This window comes from Rhamphochromis sp. 'chilingali', assembly GCF_963969265.1.
Source record: "Rhamphochromis sp. 'chilingali' genome assembly, chromosome: 2".
In the NCBI taxonomy this organism is placed as follows: domain Eukaryota; kingdom Metazoa; phylum Chordata; class Actinopteri; order Cichliformes; family Cichlidae; genus Rhamphochromis; species Rhamphochromis sp. 'chilingali'.
In genome coordinates this window covers 785699-799261 of record NC_137930.1, presented here as the reverse complement: position 1 = coordinate 799261, position 13563 = coordinate 785699, and the positions used below count along the sequence as shown (strand labels likewise).

General features: G+C 51.4%; 1 protein-coding gene across 3 annotated transcripts; it reads left to right on the top strand.

The window, feature by feature from the left end:
* The first annotated feature begins 1406 nt into the window (after positions 1 to 1406).
* rbl2 (retinoblastoma-like 2 (p130)) lies at positions 1407 to 13146 on the top strand. 3 transcript variants are annotated; one of them, XM_080875322.1, is made up of 22 exons: positions 1407 to 1809; positions 2592 to 2722; positions 3114 to 3314; positions 3452 to 3516; positions 3838 to 3966; positions 4704 to 4864; positions 5430 to 5494; positions 5655 to 5826; positions 5905 to 6068; positions 6140 to 6255; positions 6325 to 6428; positions 6674 to 6835; positions 6957 to 7121; positions 7405 to 7513; positions 7621 to 7875; positions 7949 to 8148; positions 8231 to 8407; positions 8705 to 8776; positions 8875 to 8962; positions 11279 to 11514; positions 11783 to 11956; positions 12661 to 13146. In XM_080875322.1, exons 1-22 carry the CDS (start codon positions 1672 to 1674, stop codon positions 12823 to 12825), a joined length of 3249 nt encoding a protein of 1082 aa, XP_080731448.1. In that variant the 5' UTR covers positions 1407 to 1671; the 3' UTR covers positions 12826 to 13146. The 3 variants fall into 3 exon arrangements, with proteins under 3 accessions (XP_080731448.1, XP_080731447.1, XP_080731449.1); XM_080875321.1 differs by having other exon boundaries at positions 11276 to 11514; positions 12661 to 13145; XM_080875323.1 differs by having other exon boundaries at positions 1416 to 1809; positions 6674 to 6811; positions 11276 to 11514; positions 12661 to 13145.
* The last annotated feature ends 417 nt before the right edge of the window (positions 13147 to 13563 follow it).

Below are 13563 nucleotides of genomic sequence, written 5' to 3'. Positions count from 1 at the left end.
ACAAGAAAATCACTTCCTGTTACTTTAAAGAAGGAAGAGTTATCAAAGACTGTACAAGATGCACACATATGTGAAAGGATCTGAAGGAGACTTCAGAATTCTTAACACGTGACAACATGTGACTAGGATGGCGTGTTACAACAGAAGAAGGAACCTCCGTCTGTGCGGCCGGCTGAACAGGAAGGAGACGAGGTTAAACAACGAGTGACAGAGACCTGCAAGGCCGTCGCTCCAGACGAGATGCATGTTTCTACATCGATGTGAGCCGCTGAGCTGGACGGAGAGAATGCAACAATAATCGACAAAGATTAATCTCAGGATGGAGTTTATATCAGCACTGCAAGCTTTCAGTAGCTTTAAAAAACGGTGGTAAGATCATTATAATGAGTCTGAGTTTCTGACACATTCCTAAAGTGATGACTTCAGTCTCTAAGTGAGTTTATTGTTCTATTATTCTGTCTTTAACACTTTATTGAAAGGAGCCGCTGCAAGAAGAAGACGAAACATTTACAACTTTACAATAATTAACACTTGATTGCATCGCAGAAAATCCAGCATGAGGTGAAGAAATGTGTGCGTGAGTTCTGCGTGTTCAAATTAACGGTAAATTAACTTTATGATAATAACATTTTGTTGAGGACCGTGAGACAAATGCACGAGTCACAGTTTAAGTTCATTAAGACCTTTATTAGTGATGATATTTAAAGGTGTAGAGTCATCTCCAGATTCTAAACAAAACTACAATCAATTTATAGAATCTGAGATTTAATTCAACACATAAACAAAGTGCAATAACTCTGACTAACATCTTTATTTTTATGACTCGTTTGGGTTCCTATCTGCTGTTTAGTGAATGATCTCTGTCATCTGCACTGATTTCCACACACCCACAGTCAGGCAGTGTGGGTCAGGCCTCAGCTGATTATTAAAGAATCTGAAGGGTTGGTGTGTACAGTGCTACAGCACAGCCAGGATGTACTCAGGGTCTAATCTGCTGCCCACAGTCACAGTTTTGTGGTAACTGCAGCATTAATCTATCAAACTCTCCTGAGATATAATGACTGCTTTCCTTTCACACACTAATGTCGTGGTTGAGCAGCTTTATTTGGGTTGTTCTGACAGCTGAGTCTTTGTCCCGTTTCATCCTTCGCTTTCACTGCACTGTGAGGACCTGTGCAGCAGTTTAATGAGAGCCGAACGATGAGCGCTCATTTAAACGTTTGCACAGGTTTGTGTTTCCCGCCTTTTACCGATCACAGATTTTACAAAAGTTATAATTTAATGTTTTTCAGATGGACTTCCGGGCGAGCGGAGCGCCACACCAGCGAAAAACACAAAACAACCGGAAGCAGCACCAGTGTGATTGACAGGTGGGCTCACCCACTCACACTCAGCTACGCACCCTTAGTGGGCGGGGCCCCGCTACGTTATTTGTGCTATTCGCTAAAGCACGTACGCTGAGACGTGACGTTTGACGCTGTGGCTGGCAGCCGCGCATGCGTGCGTATCTGTCAGTCAAAGGACTTTTAAATGGCCTCGCAGGCCGGGAGCCCCGGTGCTCGGTAATAACGGCGTTATTCAGGACATCAGCCCCGTGAATAGCGTGTCCGCGCGCCGCGGGAGGCCCCCTGTGCCCGGCGGGGTCGACACTGTCCGGTCAGTGCGGTGAAAATGAGCGACGAGGACGAAACCGCGCAGAGAGCGCGCCGCGGGTTCGAGGAGCTCTGCAGGGCGCTGAACATGGACGAGGAGGCGAGCGGGGAGGCGTGGGGGAGCTACGAGAACATCAGCAGGAACTTCACCCTGGAGGTAAGCACGCTCACCTGGACAGGTGGCTCTGTGACGTGTTTCTGACGGGTCTCGGCGTCCAGGGGCAGGGGCGTGTCCCCAGGGGGCGGGCGGATGCCTCTTTAACTGTAGCGCTGTCGTTCTTCTACAGCAACAAATATCTGAATACTTTTACTCGAGTACTTCGGTGCCCTGCAGGGTGTTTCCTCCTCCATCAGGTGAAGGTGGTGTTTATGTTGCTCCGCCCAGCAGTCCGAGGTATTAAACACAGTAATAATAAAGAACTGTGCTACACTAATATCAGCATAACGAGTACTTTAAGTACTGTGAGTACTTGGATCTGAGCAGTATGGCGGTTTATTTTACTTCATGATTGCTCTAAGTACACTGAGTATGACCATTAAATACCCAGGAACGCCTGAGGGGCGGGGTTTGTCGTCACAGGCTGAGGGGCGGGGTACACCTGAAGTTATTTATAGGTGTTTTTAGTCACAGGAGGCTGTGTGGAGTCAAACCTTATTTTGTATTCTTACATTAGATCTGCTTAGGATGGGTTCAAACTCAGGTTCCTGAGTTGTTTTAGAAAAGCTCAGGTCCAGATCATGGAGGTCAGCCTCGGCACAGAGCGACGTCACAGCCTGAGCTCTCTGCTCAGGGAGCAAGTGTTCACTACCGAAGGAAACGAGAGGGAAGGAGATGAGAGTGCTGTCCGTCCCTCGATGCGCCCTTCGTCCTTTTAAATAAAAATTATATTTATTCATTAACGTCTGCAAAGCTTCCTGTCATCTTGTTTCCTGTCGCAGGGCAGCGAGCTGCACTGGTTGGCGTGCGCCCTCTACGTGGCCTGCAGGTCGTCTGTGCCCACGGTAGGAAAAGGCACGGCCGAGGGGAACTACGTCTCTCTGACCCGAATCCTGCGCTGCTCCGAGATGAGGTCGGTGTGCCCCTCTCCACCTTCACACCCACAGAAACACAATCACTGATGACATAACGACACACGGCCAGGCAGGTAACCCAGGTGAAGAGAATCAGGGCGGGGCCAGCAGGCACAGTAACAGAGGCAGACCTTCAAAATAAAACAGGAAATAGACAAAAGACTATGAACGCGAGGGAACGCGAGAACCACTCAGACACACAAACAGCTGGAAACGAGCAGGAAAACTAAATATATCAGCTACAAAATATTTAAAATGATGAATAAATAAAAATAGAATAAAATGGGATGTGCGCTCTGTGAAGGGTTTAGAGGCGACCACAAGGTTTTTATTACATCATCTTTGTGGCTCGGCTCGCTCCTCATGTCCCCGCCCTCTGCTCCTCCTCAGCCTCATCGAGTTCTTCAGTAAGATGAAGAAGTGGCAGGACATGGCTGACCTGCCGCCGGACTTCCGTCAGAGCACCGACAAGCTGGAGAGGAACTTCATCGTGTCCGCCGTCATCTTCAAGAAGTACGTCCCCATCTTCAAATCCATCTTCAGGGCGCCGTCAGAGGAGCCGCCGCGAGTGCACCGCAGCCGCAAGCAGAGGTGGGACCGTAACCTCTGACCTCACCTTCATGCTAACCGCTCAGTATTCAGTTCTTTGGTGTTTGTTGGTGTGGTCGCCAGGCGGGGGCGGGTCTGCAGTGCTGCCTGGTAACATATGTGCGCTCTTTGTTTTGCAGACGCCACCCATGCACCGTGACCGAGGTCTTCAACTTCTGCTGGGTGCTGTTTGTCCACGCCAAAGGTAAGCACTTCCTGTTTAATGATGTCAGAGAAGTCCGTCACAGCGCCCTGGTGCAAACCACAGCTCGTCACAGACAGGTGGAGGTTTTTCCTCCCCACTGTCGCTCACGTGTGTGGTGTTTCTCTGCGTTATTGTTGGGAGCTGCAGAAATGGGATAATAAATAATCAGAACTGTGAAGCTTCAATCTCGTCCCAGCAGCCACTCAGCTGGAACGCCAGGTCTCGGCGTGCGGCTCACTTCCTGCTCTCGGCTCTGGTTCTGCTCATGCACGCTGATGAGTCCGGTTTGCACCTCGATGATGTTTCTGCTTCTTCTTTCAGGGAACTTCCCCATGATCAGCGACGACCTGGTGAACTCGTACCACCTGCTGCTGTGCGCCCTCGACCTCGTCTTCACCAACGCCCTGCTGTGCAACGCCAGGAAGGACCTGCTGAACCCCGAGTTCAAAGGTGGCGTCCTGAGGCTGACGTACACATCGTTCCTGCCTCTGTTAACGTGCTGTTCACGCTCGGTTTAGTTTGGTTGCTGTAGTAACGTCTCCAGTTCTTTGAATAAATCATGTCGGCTGCAGAGGAAGCCTGCTTATCGCTCACCTGCAGCATTGGGTCACACCTCAAATAAATCAAAGGTGGAGCCGGCAGCAGGCTCTGTCAGCGCTGCCCTTACTTCCTGTCGGGTTTCCTGTGCGCCCCCGTGAGGCCCCGAAACACCACGTGATCCCGTCAGGCACAACCCTAGAGCCGAGCGAGGTCAGACTCGGGGAGCTCGCCTGCTTCATTGAACACTCCGCCCACGAGCAGCGTTTCGGCATGAAACTAACATTTAAAGAAAGGTGCATGTTTAGAGGCGGGAGGGCGCGGGAGGGCGCGGTTCAGCCCGCTCAGGTGACACGAGACGCTCCTGAAGGTTTGGGTTAAATACCTGCCTGTTAAACAGGAAGAAGGTCGTGCTGGCTGAACCAACAGACCAGCGATCAGGATTTCATTATCCTGGGATTGAATCAGCTGCAGTAGAACCAGGATTAGAGCTGAACAATATCATCAGCGCGACTGAGGAGGTGGAGCCTCCTGGGGCCGCTGTGGGGTTAACACACGAGGAATGAAAGTTTAAATGATGTTATCGTTAAAAATAACACAATTTGTGTGTTGTCATGTCTCCATGGTAACGCTGTCTCTCCGTCCCACAGGGCTTCCTGAGGACTTCGGCACCAAGGACTTCCGGCCGGCCTCGGGCCCGTTCTGCTTCATGGAGCAGCTGTGCCAGTTGCACGACGGCCTGGTGCTGGAGGCCAAAGGGGTCAAAGAGCACTTCTGGAAACCCTTCATCAAGAAGCTCTTCCACAAGAGGGTGAGCCACCTCCTCCCACACCTTCACTCAGGTGAACACACCTGAGCGGGTGCCGGGCCTCGAGAGCCTCGGCGAGGTTTCCTCTGTTGGTTTGGAGCCACTCCACGGGGTAAAAGCAGAATGACGGGCGTGTGTTTCACACGCGGCGTTAGTGAGGGTGTTGGAAAAGTGCATGTTAGTGATCTGGGTTAAAGCAGAGGGGTCAAACATAAGGCCCGGGGGCCAGAATCAGCCCAGCAAAGACTATGGTCCGGCCCACAGCACAGTCGGAGCAGCTTGGGACTGAGAACTGAGACTGAGTGTGAGCCCCGGTGTTGAACACGTCAGGGATGCAGAGTGCAGTAAAGCGAGCGCGTCTTTAACATGTTGGCTGTTTGTCTGCTCTGCAGAGCTCTGCTGATAAATAATAATCACATCAAACATCAGAAATCATTTAAAGTTTTATACGATTAAATGTAAATGAATAATAATATTGGTTGGTTTGGTCACATAGAGCAGCTTCGTACCTGCACAGGTAGGAACCGTGTTGGCGCTACACTCAGCTTCCTCTCGTGTCCGTTGGCAGATTCTCCGAGGAAAGGAGGACAGTCTGACCGGCTTCCTGGACCCCATGAACTTTGGAGACAGTCTGTAAGTTTGAAGGCCGTTCTGTGTTGGTTAATTGGAGCTGTTTACCTGTAGCAGGGGGTAAACTAAAGACCCACGTGTTTCTGACTCCGCCCCCTGGTGACGGGTCATGGTAACAGCACGTAGACGCCGCTGACCGCCCTCTGCTCTGATTCGCCCTCAGTTTGGCGCTCAGCCGCCTGTACGAGGAGCACGTTTTGGCCACAGGCAGCCTGGACGAGAGGATCTTCACCGGCGAGGGAGCGAGCGAGGACATTGGCACCCCGGGGCCCTGCCTGTGCGAGGGGGCGGAGCACCAGAACAGCGCCACCTTCAGGCTCCACACCAGCCTCGCTGTAAGACCTGACCTTGCCTCTTTTACGCTCTCTGATTGGTTTGCTTCCCACCTCGCTAACATGCCACCTCCCCCCCAGGCCTCGGCTCTGAAAGTCTCCACCCCACTGACGGGCAGGAAGTACGTGCAGGAGGGCAGCCTGGCGTCTCCGCTCTCCTCCGCCATGAAGAGCGTGGGGCGTCTCCACACGCTGCTGTCGGGCACCAAGCAGGGGCCGAGCGCCAAGCTGGCCGAGACGCTCAGGTACGTGTCAGCGTGTCTGACGTCGTCTTTAACTCTGACCCTTTCAACACGCCTGCTCTCGTTTCGCCCAGGAGCTGCGCCAGAGACCCGAGCAACGCCATCAGCCGGCGCCTGAACGACATGTTCGACGTCTTCTCCCAGCACTACGAGGACGGCGCCACAGACGGGGGCAGGGCCATGGGCAAAGGTATGCACGTAGCCTCGCATCACTGCACACGAGCGACCTGCTGTGACCGAGTAACGTTTGTCCTCGCAGACATGGCGGTGAAGTACTTCCACCTGGCAGAGGCGCTCTACTACAGGATCCTGGAGTCAGTCATCGAGAGAGAGAAGATGATTCTGGGCGACGCCGACCTGTCTGTGAGGGAAAACACTTATTTCCATTTTCAGAGCAACTTTGCATGAGTCACAGATCAGAATAATCCTTCTTTATGTCAGCCTCCATCACTGCTTCATCTGCTTCCTGTTTGAATGTTTTTCTCAGATTATCTCACATGCAGCCGTGTACTGATAAAGTCATCTTATAAAGTGTGTGTGTGTGTGTGTGTGTGTGTGTGTGTGTGTGTGTGTGTGTGTGTGTGTGTGTGTGTGTGTGTGTGTTGCAGTGTATTCTGGAGCAGGATATCTTCCACCGCTCTCTGCTCGCCTGCTGCTTGGAGATCGTCATCTTCTCCTACAGACCTCCTGGAGATTTCCCCAACGTGCTCGGCATCTTCCAGCTGCCTGCCTATCACTTCTACAAGGTATCAATACGCCCTCATCAAAAAGTAGGTCCTAACAAGGTTTGTTTTTCAGAAAACGCCAGATGATTGGATGGATGATGGATGATGTTTGGATGGATGATGGATGAACAGTTGGATGAAGAAAGCTTGTCGTCTGTCTCTGCAGGTGATTGAGGTGCTGGTGCGGGCGGAGCAGGGTCTGTTTCGGGAGGTGGTGAAGCACCTGAACCAGGTGGAGGAGCAGGTCCTGGAGAGTCTGGCCTGGACTGGCGATTCCCCGCTGTGGGAGAGCCTCCGTGGGGCCAAAGACCACGCCCCCAGCTGCCAGGAGGTCCGTCCATGTTTGATGATATACGTGTCGGTGTTTCCTTCTTTGTGCTTTTTTGTTCGTGTGTCCTGAGGTCAAATGTAACTGCAGACCTTCATGTTTGGTGGTTTCTGACTCTGGGTGAATAACACCTGCAGGAGGCCTCGCTGTGATCAGCTGATTCCGGTCCTGTTGATCCGTAAAAACGTCCCGCCTGCTGCGTGAAAGTCTCGTCCTCGCTTCTCCTCTTCTTGTTTGGCTGAACAAAGTTTCAGGTGTGTTTCATCAGCAGGTGTGTGTGTTTCAGGTGATGCCTCCTCAGTACCTGGAGCAGCAGGATGAGAGCAGCTCCGGCAGCGTTCCCGTCACTCCGGTCAGCCACGGCGCCGAGCTCAGCAGCAGCAGCACGCTCAAAGGTCACACACCTGATACCTGTCACACCTGCACACTGTGTGTGTGTGTGTGACTTCTGATGCGGCTAAAGGACTCTTGGAGCTCATTGGCCCTCCTCTTCCTCCTACAGGTGTGTCCCCCTCCCCAACCACCCTGTTGGACCGTTACAGCTCACCGCCGGCCAGCACGGCTCGCCGCCGTCTCTTTGTTGACCCCGTGGACAGCGAGCCCGGCCTCGCCTCCAGTGGCTCCGCCAGCACTGCTGTCGCCAAGCCCACCCAGGCGAGCCTCGTCACGGCCATCCCGGCGGGACAGACTGTGGTCACTATGGCAACTGCCACCGTGACCGCCAACAACGGGCAGACAGTGACCATCCCTGTGCAGGGTGAGGGTCAGAAAACACGAGCCCGAAGGTGAAGGTGAGAAACGGCACCCTCTGACCTTTGACCTCTCTGCAGGGATAGCCAATGAGAGTGGAGGGATTACCTTCATCCCGGTGCAGGTGAGCGTGACAGGACAGGCTGGTGCCGCTCTGCAGCCGCTGCCCCCGCAGGCGCTCGCCAGCACCATCGCCATGCAACCAGCCACTGTCAAGCCGGCCCCTAAACCAGCTGGCGGCGCGCTGAGGAAGGGCTCGCTGTCACTGTTCTTCAGGAAGGTACGTGCTCGTGCACATGCTCAGTGCGGCTCTGCTTCCGCTGTGTAGGTGTGATTCGTTTACCTGCAGCGTTTCCTCCCAGGTGTACCACCTCGCCAGCGTCCGCCTCCGAGACCTGTGCGCCCGACTGGACATCATGCCGGAGCTCCGGAGGAAGATCTGGACCTGCTTCGAGTACTCGCTGGTCCACTGCACGGACATGATGATGGACCGACACCTGGACCAGCTCCTCATGTGTGCCGTCTACGTCATGGCCAAGGTCAGTCAGGTTCTTCATCGTCGTGACAACGAGCTCAGAGATGTTCTGAGACTCACAAAGAAGAAGAGCAGGTTCAGTTCAGAAAGGCCAGAGGTATCCCACCTTCACCTGCAGGAGCTTTGAAGGGTTAACTCTCTGCCTCCAGCTTTACTGTCACTCAACTCTTGACTCTCTGGTAACAGGAAGCTGAGCACGCTTGTTTTCAGCTTTTCTGCTCGTCTTTGACTTGGTGCTGCAGGAGGAACGTCTCTGTGAGCTCTGTGCTCCAGTAACATGTGACCTGTTTGCTTCTGTCAGGTGACCAAAGAGGACAGATCCTTCCAGAACATCATGAAGTGTTACCGCTCTCAGCCTCAGGCCAGCAGCAATGTAAGGAACTCTTCCTCCCTCCAGCTTGCTGTGTGAGGAAAAACGAGGGGTGACAAGCTGCTGCTGATGTTCTCCAATGTTCTGTGTTCGTGTTTCAGGTCTACAGGAGCGTGCTGATCTCAGGGAGGAGGCGTCACTCCAGCACCAACAAACCGAACCCGCTCACAGACGGCAGCCAGGACGCAGGTACAGACACATGACCTCATCCTGAGGTTGACCTCCCTGAGCATGCTCAGTCGGTTCAAACGTGTGGAAACATCAACTCCGTTAGCAGTGTGTGTTAGCGTGTGTGTTATTCTGTGTGTTAGCTGTGAGTGTTAGCGTGTGTGTTATTATGTGTGTTAGCTGTGTGTGTTAGCGTGTGTGTTATTATGTGTGTTAGCTGTGAGTGTTAGCGATGTGTGTTAGCTGTGAGTGTTAGCTGTGAGTGTTAGCTGTGAGTGTTAGCGTGTGTGTTAGCGTGTGTGTTAGCGTGTGTGTTATTATGTGTGTTAGCTGTGAGTGTTAGCGTGTGTGTTATTATGTGTGTTAGCTGTGAGTGTTAGCGTGTGTGTTATTATGTGTGTTAGCTGTGAGTGTTAGCGATGTGTGTTAGCTGTGAGTGTTAGCTGTGAGTGTTAGCGTGTGTGTTATTATGTGTGTTAGCTGTGAGTGTTAGCGTGTGTGTTATTATGTGTGTTAGCTGTGAGTGTTAGCGTGTGTGTTATTATGTGTGTTAGCTGTGAGTGTTAGCGATGTGTGTTAGCTGTGAGTGTTAGCTGTGAGTGTTAGCGTGTGTGTTATTATGTGTGTTAGCTGTGAGTGTTAGCGTGTGTGTTATTATGTGTGTTAGCTGTGAGTGTTAGCGTGTGTGTTATTATGTGTGTTAGCTGTGAGTGTTAGCGTGTGTGTTATTATGTGTGTTAGCGTGTGTGTTATTATGTGTGTTAGCGGTGTGTGTTAGCGATGTGTGTTAGCGTGTGTGTTAGCTGTGAGTGTTAGCGTGTGTGTTATTCTGTGTTTTAGCAGTGTGTGTTAGCTGTGAGTGTTAGCGTGCGTGTTAGCGGTGTATGTTAACATGCATGTTAGCAGTGAGTGTTAGTGTTGGTGTTATTCTGTGTTTTAGCAGTGTGTGTTAACGGTGCATGTTAGCGTGCGTGTCAGGTGGTCTGGTTCAGTTACGATTATAAAAGCATTATAAAGCTTCAGTTTCTCACAGCGATCATTTTAAGCTCCTGCAGAAGAATCCGGTTGTTTTTTGGCGATGCTAACCTCAGGGTTAGCTTACAGACTCCACACCTGCGTCTCTCCGTGTGTTTATGCTGCTGCAAGCCACCTTGCAGCCCACGTCTGACCCGGATCGTCCCTTCCTGCTGTTTATGACGTTCATCAGTGTCTTGCGTCAATGACATGCTCCTGCTGTCAGCAGTTTCATCACTCAATCTGACGTGCTTCCTGTTTCCTGCTCAGGGGGAGATTTCAGACTCTGGTCATGTCCAAATTCATGGGCTGCATCCTCCTGTGGACCCGGCCTTCGCGGTCTACGTGGGCCGGGTCCTCAGAAGGTCGGGTAGGCCGGAAGTAAACGGCTGGGGAAATTGGACGGTCTCGCCTTCAGATTAGCGTCACCGCTGTCTCGGTGGAGTTTAATAAACTCAGCCGTCTGCTCCTTGCTATCTAAAATATAACAGGACACTGGCGTAAATTCTCGACCGTCTCACACTTCTGTTTGATCAGTTTTCTGTTTGACGTTTAGTCAGCTGTGTGAAAACCAAGGAGGAGGGGGATTAATAAAGTTTTATTTTATCTAATCTAAGAACTTTAATCTCAGCCAAACCGATTTACTCACGAACAAACAAAACACTGAAAAAAGCCCAACAATAACATTTGTAGGTTGTCTAAGTGACTTATATATTACGTTTAACCCAAGCAGCGAAACTCCGCAGTGATCTGAAAATGATGTGCCGGGAGTTGTGCCGTTCTCGGCGGCTTCAGTGACCCTCGAGCTCCCGGCTAGCTGTCGAGCTGGTGGGTAACAGACATCTCCGAAAACGTCGAAGCAGTTTTGCAAATATGCGATATCTTGATAAACCGAGCAGATATTTGAAGTTTACACAACTACTTTCTTGCCTGAAAATATGTTAAAAGTTTATTTTGTGACCCAGAAAGATTAGTATGAGTAATTTTAAAACTTAGTAGCGGCCGCCATTATTGGAAACTGGAGTTTGGCTGGGCCGCGCTATGAATTCTGGGATATGGTGGGCCACGAAGGACACACCGACCCATCTTTCAAATTCGGGGAAAAGGAGGACGCATTTGTCGGCTGCATTCGGAGGAGTCTACGAATTTGGACAGCCTTCCGCGCGTCGCTGTGACGTAATCGGTGTACAAATGCGGCCTCAGGAGGATGCAGCCCATGAATTTGGACACGACCTCTGTGTTCTTGTAGCAGAAGCACAGCGTCGGCCATCTTTGTGTTCAGGTGCCGTCATTGTGCTCTTACTCTGTTCTTCCTTCCAGCAGGTGGCGACGTCAGCCCGGTCCCTATTCGCTCCAGCAGCACCTTACCCACCCCCCAGCCCGGCAGCGCCCCCTCCACGCCCACAAACACCTCCAACAAGACCTCGTGCACGTCCACCGCCAATGCCGGGGAGGAGGAGCAGGAGCGAGGGGACCTCATCCACTTCTACAACAACGTGTATATCAAGCAGATGACGCCCTTTGCTCTGAAATACTCGCCAAACTCGCTGTCTGCAGGGGTACGTGGACTGAGCTGGGAGCCATTTAGCTGATCAATAACATTATTGATTATTAATGCAGCAGCTTAGTGTCTGTGAAGCTGATGATGAGACTTCTGGACCAAACATTTAAACTTGACTCATTTTAAATCCAAGATGTTTAAATATCAATAAATGTCATTAAAAAGGCTCCAGCAGCACAAACACAGCCCAGGCGGAGGCTGACGGAGGCTGACGGTTGGGCGTGACAGCATCGTTCTCCTGACCTCTTTGTTTTTCTCATGCTCAGGTCGAGACCCCCCCTCTGTGTCCGTACCCTTCCGTGAGGACCGGCTCTCCCCGCCGGATGCTTCTGTCCAGCAAACACTCCATCTACATCTCGCCTCACAAGGCAGGCTCCGCCCCCTCACTGATGACCCCCAGGGAAAAGATTCACTACTACATCTGCAGCAGCCCCCCCAACGTAAGCCCCCACACGAGTCACTGCTCACGTTCACAGCAGCTATTTTATCCGTAACGACGTGTTGACGCCACGCTGTTTCTTCTCGTACGGAAACCAAACTGTTGCTTTCCTCGTGTGTCTGAAACGTTCTCATGATTTTAAAACCTTCAGTGGTCGATTTACACTCGGCTTCTCCCGCCGGCGCCGGCGCACGGCAGCGGCGGTTAGAAAAACGAGCGAGAGTCTGTCGTACCTCTGCGGTGTACCTGGGCTTCGTGATGCAGGCAGAGGTTAGAGGTCCGTTTATAACTTCACATGATGTTCAAACAGTTTATTATACAGGATACAGTTTGGCTTTTCAAAATAAAGTGTTCCTCTGATGTTTTCTGGAGAAACTGAGCGTAAAACCAGCTTCCTGTCCCAACAACGGTCGTCTCGAGATGCTTCATCCTCTAACTTTATTTAAACAGGTCCATGTGAACGCGGACACAGGTTAGCTGTAGCTCATCAATATTCAAGTGTTATTATTTAACATCTTTAAACAGGAAGTCAGATTATGGAGGGATTCCTGAAAGTACGATAAAATGGTCCCCCCTGCAGGACGCCGTCATCACCCTGAAACAGTTTAATAAACGAGCTCCGAGATCAAAGAGTCAGGAGTCTGAGCATGTGCAGCTCAGCCCGACAGAGCTTTGAACACTAATCTGTGACCTCTGACCCTTCAGCGTCTCCAGGAGATCAACAGCATGATCCGCACCGGAGAGACTCCGACCAGGAAGCGTGGCATGGCTCTGGAGGAGGGAGCCTCGCCCAAACGCGTCTGTCCCGACTCCAACGCTCTAATGCGCCGCCTGCAGGACGTCGCCAACGACCGCAGCTCCTCCCAGTGACGCACGCAGACACAGACGGAGTGTTTTACTGTGAAGGAGCAGCTTCCTGTGTTTTAGTCGTATTTTCCTTTCTGTTTTTAACATCAATGTTTTAAATCTGTCGGTTTGGTCTTAAACTTCGTGGCGTGCGTGTTTCGTCTCCTTCGCTGTCCCATGTCTGTAAATACGTGTACAGAAGAGCAAAGAGAAGCTATTTAATGGAGCTCACAGCTGTAAGTTAAGTGCCTTTATTTTGTACTGTTTACATCCTGCAGGCGTTTCCTTGGTTACAGGCTCCTGATGTAAAAACAATAAACTGTGTGAACTGAGCTGGCTCCCTCTGTCTATGTGAGCTGCAATAAAACTAAGTGTGGAAAAGAAACCAGCAGCTGAGAGTAGGACGATGGGTGGAGACGCTGTTAGTGACATCAGAGAGGGGGCGTGGCTACAAAATGTTCAACATAACTCTGTGTTAGCTCGATCAACAGGAGTCCAGTCGGGGGTCTGAGCGTGCTCGTCAGACATTTTAAACCATCGCTGCAATCATCACGTGGAAGTTACCAGAATCTGAGAGATGAAACGCCTCTGCTCCAGTTCTCACTCAAACGGGGGACGCCGCTGACGTCTTCTGGCTTCACTTTATACCTGTTCACGTCGTCTCCGACTGAGGACCCCAGTTTACCTCCCAGAGTGAAAGAGTTCTGTGCTTAGGTTAGTCTCACCTGGCTTCAATCCCAGACCAATGGGCAAGCAGAGACT